The sequence below is a fragment of the Salvia splendens genome, chromosome 17 (genome assembly GCF_004379255.2).
Source record: "Salvia splendens isolate huo1 chromosome 17, SspV2, whole genome shotgun sequence".
NCBI classification, from domain to species: Eukaryota; Viridiplantae; Streptophyta; class Magnoliopsida; order Lamiales; family Lamiaceae; genus Salvia; species Salvia splendens.
In genome coordinates this window covers 27,540,792-27,551,692 of record NC_056048.1, presented here as the reverse complement: position 1 = coordinate 27,551,692, position 10,901 = coordinate 27,540,792, and the positions used below count along the sequence as shown (strand labels likewise).

General features: G+C 35.9%; 2 protein-coding genes across 2 annotated transcripts; both read left to right on the top strand.

Moving 5' to 3' along the window:
- The first annotated feature begins 477 nt into the window (after positions 1 to 477).
- Positions 478 to 3,033, top strand: LOC121775108 (laccase-12-like). Its single transcript, XM_042172081.1, has 6 exons — positions 478 to 702; positions 778 to 929; positions 1,014 to 1,258; positions 1,341 to 1,469; positions 1,584 to 2,540; positions 2,645 to 3,033. Exons 1-6 carry the CDS (start codon positions 541 to 543, stop codon positions 2,773 to 2,775), a joined length of 1,776 nt encoding a protein of 591 aa, XP_042028015.1. The 5' UTR covers positions 478 to 540; the 3' UTR covers positions 2,776 to 3,033.
- Positions 3,034 to 7,420: 4,387 nt separating this feature from the next.
- On the top strand, positions 7,421 to 9,450 carry LOC121775288 (dehydration-responsive element-binding protein 2A-like). Its single transcript, XM_042172344.1, has 2 exons — positions 7,421 to 7,621; positions 8,156 to 9,450. The coding sequence occupies exon 2, from the start codon at positions 8,166 to 8,168 to the stop codon at positions 9,111 to 9,113; it is 948 nt and encodes a 315-aa protein (XP_042028278.1). The 5' UTR covers positions 7,421 to 7,621; positions 8,156 to 8,165; the 3' UTR covers positions 9,114 to 9,450.
- Positions 9,451 to 10,901: the final 1,451 nt, after the last annotated feature.

The window sequence follows — 10,901 nt, the reverse complement described above, 5'->3', positions numbered from 1 at the left end:
ACTCCTTTTTTCTACATGTAGATAAGCTAACATACTAACATACCCTAGTTGACTTGGTATCTCTCACAAGGAGTGTTGCATCAATACACTAATTCTTTTCATTAAAATTACACACAAATTAATTCATACACACACTCAAAATATATATCTTGAACTTTTTATGTGTGTGTGTGTGTGTGAGCATGTTGTGTTGACAACTTCCAATAGTTGGGTGGGAAAGATGGGCATGAGCAAAGTATCAAATATCACCACACACACAAAGGAAGATTCCAATGAGAATGTTTTATCAAAGAAAATGAGAAATAATAGTCGTAATATAATTAATTAACCTCCCACCTCAAGAACAAGTCTTGTAAATTAAGCATAAGTGAAGATTTCTTTATTCTTGATCAACCAGTGGTTGCAACTACTAAACAAAGTTGAACTACGTATAGCCCCTAATCTTACTATCTTAACCTAATCTGCCTACCTCAGAACCACCCTCTCTCTTCCATTCCTCTGTATATATAAGCAATTCCCACTCTCTCACAAACAACCCGAATGCTCATCCTAACCGTCTCTTCAACCATCCATCGACGATACCACAGGAAGATGGAACGAGTTAAAAACAGCAGCTTCTGTTTCGTCTTACTGGCTTTCCTGTTTCTCTCTACCGGCAATGTGCTGGAAACGAATGCCAAAGTTCACTACCATGATTTTGTCGTATGTTTCTAGCCGTCCTAACTACTGTGTTTTCCTCTACATTTGTTCGTGAAGTTTATGTTATTTGCGAAACAGGTGCAAGCAACCCCAGTGAAGAGGCTGTGCAAGACTCAGAACGCCATCACTGTGAACGGGATGTTCCCGGGGCCTACGCTGGAAGTGAACAATGGCGATACTCTAGTGGTTAACGTTGTCAACAGAGCTAAGTACAACGTTACCATTCACTGGTAATTGACTAATATTTGCATGCACGAAGTTAGAAATAATCTAAAATGTGTAATGAAAATGATCCGACTCGTTTTATATTGTAGGCACGGTGTCAGGCAGATTAGGACTGGATGGGCTGATGGGCCGGAATTCGTGACTCAATGCCCGATAAGACCAGGAGGGAGTTACACTTACCGATTCACCATCCAAGGACAAGAAGGTACTCTTTGGTGGCACGCTCACAGTTCGTGGCTCAGAGCTACGGTGTATGGAGCTTTGATCATTCACCCGAGAGCAGGAGAGTCATATCCCTTCCAGAAGCCAAAGCACGAAACTGCCCTTCTGCTCGGTAATGTGCAGTTCAATTAGCAACCAACAAAACCAGAGTCTTTAAAATACCTCAATTTGTGACTGATGTCAATGTTGGTTAGGTGAATGGTGGAACGCTGATCCGATCGCTGTTGTGAGACAAGCCACGAGGACAGGAGCTGCTCCCAACGTTTCCGATGCTTACACAATCAATGGCCAGCCTGGAGACCTGTACAATTGCTCTAGCAAAGGTTGGTTTACAAATCTTGCTTCTGTTTCCGATGCCTTACAAATCTTGCTTCTGTTTCCGATGCCTTACAAATAGTAAATTTCTTCACACGACACATTCGTTCCATCGGATGCAGATACACTAATTGTTCCAGTTGACTCTGGTGAGACAAATCTTCTCCGAGTTGTCAATTCAGCACTCAATCAGCAACTCTTCTTCAAAGTCGCCAATCACAAGCTCACGGTGGTTGGAGCCGATGCCTCCTACGTTAAGCCCTTCACCACCTCAGTCCTCATGCTAGGGCCAGGCCAGACCACCGACGTCCTAATCACCGCTAACCAGGCACCCGCACGATACTACATTGCAGCACGAGCGTACGCAAGTGCTCAGGGCGCACCATTCGACAACACCACAACAACAGCCATCCTTGAATACAAATCCGCCCCCTGCCCAGCGAAAGGCTCCACCATCAAGCCGGTCATGCCAACAATGCCGGCTTTCAACGACACCGCCACCGCCACCGCCTTCACAACCAGCTTCCGAAGCCCAAGAAAAGTCCAAGTGCCAACTAAAATCGATCATAATCTCTTCTTCACCGCTGGACTAGGGCTCAAAAACTGCCCCCCCGGCGCCAGCAATAGCACCTGTCAGGGTCCGAATGGGACTCGATTCACTGCCAGCATGAACAATGTATCGTTCGTGCTGCCATCCTCTTACTCCCTGCTTCAAGCGCATCAGCAACGGATACAAGGCGTCTTCACAACCGATTTCCCTGCAAACCCTCCCATCACATTTGATTACACCGGGAATGTCAGCCGCTCACTCTGGCAACCTGTTCCCGGGACCAAACTCTACAAGCTGAGATACGGGGAAACAGTACAGGTAGTTCTTCAAGGAACAAACATCTTCACTTCCGAGAACCACCCTATCCATCTCCACGGCTACGATTTCTACATAGTTGCTGAAGGCTTCGGAAATTTCAACCCAAGCAGAGACACAAGCAAGTTCAATCTCGTAGACCCTCCCCTACGAAACACAGCTAGTCTCCCTGTCGGTGGATGGACCGTGATCAGATTCGTAGCAGATAATCCAGGTTCGATTCGACTAAACTTCTAACTAACTAACTAACTAACTAACTAACTAACACGAATTAGTCACAATGAGATACTAACTTATCAAAAATTGACCTGAAAACAGGGGTGTGGCTGCTGCATTGTCACTTGGACGTCCACATCGGCTGGGGCCTAGCAACGGCGTTCCTAGTAGAGAACGGCATTGGCGAGCTGGAAACGCTCGAGGCGGCTCCGGCAGATCTCCCTGCTTGTTAGTTAACCTGCAATAATTTCTACAGTAGATTCTTGAGCCCTGCAAGAAGGGAAAACAGTATTTTTCAAGATGCAGCATATTGAGTTCCATTGTTGTTTGTTTCCCCCCACATTTGAGGCAAATCTCTACTATTTTTGTTCCTTTCAGCTTAATCAGCTCATGTTCTTAGGCAATATATAGCTGTACTGTTTTTAATTACATTTCAAAATATGTTCTTTTTTCCCCAGATATTCAATAATTATATTCCATTGCAAGATTCATCTTGCCTCTTCTCTAAACATGATCTAGCAAATGCAGCAACAGTTACAAATTCTGGAAAAAATAGTGATTAGCTAAGAACCATTTCACATTTCAGAAAATGCATATCAATTAGATGACGAAATGAAATTGCATTCAATTTTGTTTGACTAAGCTACGCAAGCACGAAATTAGGTCATAAATTGGGGGAAATAATGAAAACAAGAAACATAAGCTGAATCAATTACTTTAGTGATTCAACAGCGGGCGGCACACCAGTATTGGCTTGAACAAGTCAAACACTAAGAAACTTCGAGAATCATCTATCGCTTTCGTTGAAACATGAAAAAATCTTCTTCCCAAATTAAATACTAGTAAATCAAATTGCCAGTTGAGGAATCAGGATACGGTCGCACCTTCTCGTTCAATTTGATTATTGGAAAGCGATTTTCTACTGTTTCATTACTGTAAGGATGAATTAGCTAAGCTTTGAATCATAGAGTAATTAAACATTGGCTTGGGCTCTTGAAATATATTTTGAGTCCAAATATAATTAAATATTAACCCAATAATTTTGCGACCAATTACATAAAATAATTCATAAATGACTTTGGAAAATTGCAATTACATTAAGCCTTATTTACGTGGAAACGTCAATATTATTCATTTTTTTATTATTCAATGAAACGCAACACTCATTTTATTTAATTGATTTTCAATTCATACTTGCGTTGGTGGTTCAAGAGCTCAAAAAGTATCATAATTAATTAAATCAACTGCAAATTTATAATACTATTTTTTCAGTCTAATTAGTCTTATTAAATTAAAATATAAAATATATATGTAAATAATTAATTGTTGATTTATTTTGATTTTATGACCAATTAAGATTTTAGTGCTAACATTAACCTATTATGATTTGCATTTTGCACTAGCATCATATTATAGACAAGGAAATGAACGTTTCACAAATGATTATTCTTCCTCCATTTTATTATTTATTTTACTTAATCTTAATTTAACAAATAGAGATCTGATTTAATATAATAGGACATTGTTTCACTGCGTAATGTCGTTTTATCCAATAATATGTATAAATTAATCATTAAATGATATTAGCATCATGATCTTGACTACCTGTATAACTATAACAAATCAATAATTCCATAATTTAAATCCATATGTAAAAGCTTATGTACAAAAACAGAGTTTATCTAAACTTTCAAAATATATACACCAATTATCCTTATTTAAAGTTGACACATTTGCGAATTCGACTCATATAATATATATTGATTCATTTGTCAAAATTTGCGAATTCGATTCATGTGTAGAGTATATACAGTGATTCATTTTGAGCAACCAGATTTTAATAGGATATAAATAAATTGTTTAAGTTCACACTTTCTAGGAAGGAACATAATTTAAGTACTAGTAGCACTTGAAGGCTAAGGCTCCCTTCAAATACTTGAAGGCTAAGGCTGCTTCCATAATGAATAACAAAAGTCCAAACATAAAAATAAATCAAATATAGCCCACCAATGCAATAATTATTTAATAGTCCATTCATAATAATTAATTACATTTTATCATTTTAGTACAATCATCTAAATCATACATTATTTCGTAACAATCGCCTTTAATAAATAAATAATTTATATACTCATTTATGGAGTACTCTCCCCCTCCCAACTAAGTTCATACCTAACTTTTGGGCATGAAGATTAAGAAATGTGTTTGAATAGATTAAATGAAAGTAAAATAAAATAGAAAAAAGAAAAAAGTAGGAGAGATAAAGAAAGAGTAAAATAGATGATGAAATAAAGTAAGAGTGAATGGATGTTTTGTTTTTAGTAAAAAAAATGACTCTACTTAATTAGGACTCTGAGATAACTATAATCCATCACTATTTTACACTTATAACACTATTAATAGAGTGAAATACTTGCTCAATTTAATAACAATAGTAATAGTAACGAATAAATGAATTCTCTCTTCAACGAAGGAAGCGGAAGTTGCTTGGAATGACTGAAGGAGCAAAACCACAAATCTGTGTTCCTTTCTTGCAAAGTCGTCACGTCAGCACCTTACGCTTTTTGAGACAAAAAAAGAGAGTCGGATTTCGCGACTTCCGCTAGAATCGTAAGTGGTGACGTCACCAGCTTGCTTTGCATGTATGGGACGCTGACACGTGGCGCGCATGCAGTCGTCCACAACTTGTGTCCGAGTGCCATGTCTGTGATGTGGGTCCCACGCTATCCATATAGGCTTGATGTCATTCCGCCGCTTTCTTGATGTCTCTAGATCTCACTCTCAACTTCCACTCTATCCCGTTTCTGTTTTGCAGAATTCGCCTACCATTACACATATTTTATGGTTTATATCTCTGAAAACTATAGAGAAAAAGTGAAATAAATAAATCAAAATTAAAATGTGAAATACCCTTGATATCCTATTCTAAGTAAGCATTTTTGTTTGCATGAAATTTTATGTAATAGTATTATTTTATGATTAAGTGAAAAAAACTAAAATAAAAAGACTGAAAAAATAGAAAGAATGATATTTCTATTTTAACAAATACAGAGTATATAGTTTAGAGTTGGACATCTCAAAAAGTAAAATGTCTAATTTAGAATTAGAAGAAATGAGCATAATAATTATATAATACAATACTCTATTTTTATATTCCATGATAAATTATCTCGTTTAGTATAGACACAATTTTAAGAAATGTTGCTAAAAATGTGGGTGGAATGCATGCAAATTTGTATACTTAACTTTATAATAAGATGTTAGTGAAATATGTGATATCGTAATTAATTATAATTGAAGTAAAATAAAATAAAAAATTATAAATTAACAACAATAATAAACATATTACTATAAATATGGGAAGGTAGAGTGCATTTATTCCACTAATTTAACAAGAAAGAAATATGTTTTCTTGATATACATCAACGTTTTATCTTTTATTTCCCAATGAATATTTATGGAAAATATAATTTAATTCTCAAAGTACACTTCTTTCAAACCCCATAATTCTCCGAGCAAAAAAGTAAACAAAATTCTTAAGCGAGATTGTTTTACTAATCACATAAGATAGGCTATTTTCTTTTCTCAAAATATTTTATAAGAATGCAATGTTTTCAAAAAATATGTTTCATGAATTTATTTTGCTCCTTTTAAAGTCTCACATAGTATTATCTTTGCAAATATTACATATTAGTATTATTTTATTAAACTAAAATAATTTGAATCAAGAAAATGGTTATATTTGAAAGAATATAAAAAACTAGTTTCTGGGATTAAAAACTACAGTAGCATGAATGACATCAAGATAGTAAGAGAGATATTTAAAAAAAATTGCAAATATTTTAAATGATTTCAATTATAAATAGTGGAGATCTATGCTTGGTTCATCTCACTTATTGAATCAATCATATTCATGGCTAAATTCAAATAATATAACATAATTTTTATTGCAATTAATTTCCGCTACAAATATAGTTATTTTATTCATTCGATGTATTCGCACACATTATTACCATAAAAATTTTGATTTCAAAATAACCAAAAATACTGCATATTATTACCAAAACAAGATTTTTATTCAATCTACAGTAATAAAAAAGAGTGATGCTAAATGGCCATAATGTGGCCGGCCATAAAGAGTTAATTTAATCCATTTACATGTATAAAAAAATTAGAATTACCGATATAAACTTATATGTGTGTGAATGGACTTGTGAGTTGATACTTATCTTTGAATTCCATTACGTAAAACACATTAATATCACGAATTAGTGTATACGTTGAGCAACAATCAAGAAATGACAGTAGTAATAAGTTGAGCAAAAACTACGAAAGAGCAACACTAACATGTTGAGCAACATATAATGAAGATGATATAAAAGTAAAATCAAGTAGTATTAAACTAAAAATTTGAAAAAAAATCAATTTTTTTGTTATTTAATTAATTTATGGCTGGCCATAATGTGACCGCATAGCATTATTCAATAAAAAAACAAAAAAAATGTAAAGCCAGTGGTAAAACTGAAATTTACCACCACTTCGAGGCCAAAAAGCAATAACAAAAAAAAAACAGATGGGATTAAGCTGTGGCCAATCGATTGCTTAGCTCTCAAGCAACTACAGTACGCGTCGCAACAGCCAACCACAAACCCTCTCTGCATAAAAAAGTTCTAAATAAACAAAAAGAAAGAAAAAATGTACACCAAAATGTGGTTCGGGACTTCGGGAACCTTCACGTGACACGTGTCTCGATACGCGGTGTCCGGTCCACCACGTCATCCGTGAACCACAATAAAATAATATCGATATTAAGAATATTTTATTCACGCGGAAATATCTAGAGAATGCTATAAATACGCAGCCTGCTGTTCTGACACGGAGATTTTTTCTTCTTGGCTCACTGAAAACTGAAAGATCACAAGCTCTCACAAAATTGAACACTGAAATCGATCTGCTGAATCAATTTGTGCACTTAATCGGCATCAGCTCGGGAGAAGCTACTGAAAAAAGAGGATTTTTAGAAGAAATCGTGGTGGAGACTGTGGAATTGTTTCCATTTTCGGGAGATATTGTTCAGAGGTACGTTGAATTGGTCTCCGATTTGGGGATTTTGTTTGTAGTTAATTTTTTTTGGCATTTGAAGAGATTTGCTTGTGAATCATATATTTGATTTGTGTTGTTGTCGAGTGATACTTATAAAATTTGTCTTTGCTCTGTTTTCTGATTCTGAGTTTGTGATTTGAAATCAACGCCTGGTGTTCTTGTTCATCTCGGCTTATTTTAGTCAATTATTCATTTTTTTTCTTTTTCTCTGTCTCTTTCCTTATTTATTTGTATATTTTTGGTTCGGATGTGGATGGATCTTTTTATCCTTATTTAATTAGGTTTTACTTTTGGTTATACTGGGGGAGGAAGAAAAACAATTTGGGGCTTTCCTAGAAATTACTCCTAATAGTCTTCCAAATATGCAATTACCTAACTTTTTAAAGGTTTTGGTTCGTGCCTGCACTGTTTAGTTTACTTTAATACGTGGTTGTGGATACCGATTTTGTTTTCTACTTGTGCTGGCTTCTTTGAATTTGTGATCTAACTAAGTTTCTTGTTATTCTACAGGAACGGAGGCATGGCCTTGTTAAATCAGGAAGTGAATGTGACATCCCAGCCCCTTGACTTCAATAGAAAGAGGAAATCAGGAAGCCGCAAGGGCGGAACTAAGAGTGTAACAGAGGTACTTGAGAAGTGGAAGGAATACAACACCAAACTCGATGATGATAAACCCGCGCTTAAGGCTCCCGCCAAGGGATCGAAGAAGGGGTGTATGAAAGGGAAAGGTGGCCCTGATAATAGTTTGTCCAATTACAGAGGGGTTAGGCAGAGGACATGGGGTAAATGGGTGGCCGAGATCCGCGAGCCCCACCGGGGGAGCAGGTTATGGCTAGGTACCTTTGGCACAGCGGTGGAAGCTGCACATGCTTACGATGAGGCGGCCAAGGCAATGTATGGACCCTGTGCTCGGCTTAACTTTCCGGGCTATAGTTCGTCGGCTTCAGGGACGACTGTTTCGTCGTCTGAATCCACAAACTCTAGCGTATCCGAGGTCTGTTGCAATGGGGTTTTGCAGAAGGTTGAATTACCTAATGTGAAGACCGACGCTAGTAGATTGAATGATGCTAGCACCCCTATGAGTGCAATTAAGGAGGAAGTGATGGAAGTTGCCCCGGGAAGGGAGGAGGACGCGAAGGAGGAGGTTAAGCAAGAATCCGAGGCTTCTTTTGGTAGTGCGGCTGATAGACCACCTAATGCCGAGGAATTCTCATTCGATGAGATGTTTGACGTGGAAGAGCTGCTCTCTTGTCTCGATAACGGTCAGTACAGCTCTTCAGGATTGTACGGAGGCCAGGCGGGGTATGGTGCGAATGAAGGTCAGATGGATGGTCCTATACACCACGAGCAGCAGGCGGGTTCGGGGGGTGATTACGGTCTCGACTTCCTGAAGACTGGGAGGCAGGAGGACTATGATCTCTTGTTGACTGATCTATTGTTAGATTTGGATTCGGATTTGGCCATGTGAAGCGTTTAAAGCAGATGGTCTTGAAAAGAAAAGATATATACATTGTGTTCTTTAAAGGCTGGACCTTTGAGTTGTGTGGGTGTTTCCCAGTATATAAACAGAAAACTTTTTTGGCCCCAGCTTGCTTTTACCCTCAGCAAGTTTGTGTATCCATTTCATACTAACAATTTAGTTTTTTGTTTTCTTCTTGTGAGGGTTTGGTTGATAACAATAAGCTGTTTCTCCAAAAGTTTTGAATGTGAGGGAGCAGCTGCTGAGACTCTTGAGTGAAGTAGGTTTAGAGATTTTGTTCTGTACATTCTGTTTGCTATAATGAAACTTTATACTATTATATGTGTGTGACTTGTGTTTTGAGTAGAAAAGTTGCCATTTGGCAAGATCACTTCTTGTTGAGTCTTATTGATATTGTGGTGATAGACTGTCGTAGTGATGTTCACGGTTTAGAAACCGCCGGTTTTGATTTGGCAAACAGTTAAACCGTAATCGGCCTTGAAGGATGAGACCAGTTTTTGGTTTGGAACTGTGAATTGATGGATCCGGTTTTAGGATTGAACTGTTACCGGCCTGTGGAGTCGAGAGCACGGTAATAGTTTAGTCACGGATCCAGCTTCGGGTCGAACCGTGAGTCTGGTTAAAATCGGGTATCAGTGTGTGCTCTGCCTCATTGTTTGTTGTCTGACTAAGTTTTGTGGATGTGGTTTGGATCTCCTTATACAGTTAGATGTTTTTTTTGTGGGCTTCACTTGCATTTATACACTATTCTGAAAAATGTTTAAAGAGGTACTAATAATTTGTAATTTGTCAAGAGTTGGTAATTTAGGAAGAAATGAAACTAAGAGAATACTACTATTATATTTGTACGTTAGTTATTATGTGGTGTTCAAAAAAAGTTGTTTCTAATTTTAGCCGTTTATATAATTATTTTGTCAAGCTCAAAGAGCGTATATTTTTAATTGGGTTAATGATTAACAATTTATGATATATAGGAATTTTAAATTTTGAAATTTATCAATTCTATTCTAATTTTATAATTTATCAATTTTATCCCTAATATATAGCAATAGTTGTAATTCCATCTCATGTTTCTTATATATTAATTAATCAATCATTTTATATGATTATTTTTTAAAATATTACTTGGAGAAAAATAATAGGCGAAGTCTTCCACTTCATCATGTGATAATTTTACCGTTTTTGCGAAAATTTGATGGTATATAGTATTATTAAATGGTACTACAAGATAAGAAAAATACTATGTAAAATTAATAAGTTGAAAATATTCTAATAGAAATTAACCAATTATCTTGTCCACGAAATAAAGTCTCATTTTGATTTTATGTGAATTTTAAGAAATACTTTGTTAATACAAAAGGTTAATGGAATATAAATATCACTTTTTTATATATATTTTACAAAAAAATCTGATTGATATAAATTTGTGAAATATAAGACATCTATATCAAATACAGTAAAAATTAAAAAAAGGAGTATAATAATGGACATTTAAAAAGACAACATGAGATTTTATTTCTCAAACAAAGTAAGCGTTTAAGGTTAAAAAATCGAATGTTGATTTGTTACTTATAAATCTAAATTAATTTCAAGAGAGGTATAACAAAAGTGGCGAATTCTATTAATTATACACCAATTTCTATGGTAGCAGTAGGGCTGGGGAAAAATATCGAAAAAATGATATATCGCTCGTATCGTATTGAAAAATATCGAAAAATTATCAGATTTTCGATATATCGTAATTTTCGATACGAAACGATACCGTATCGTAAGTTT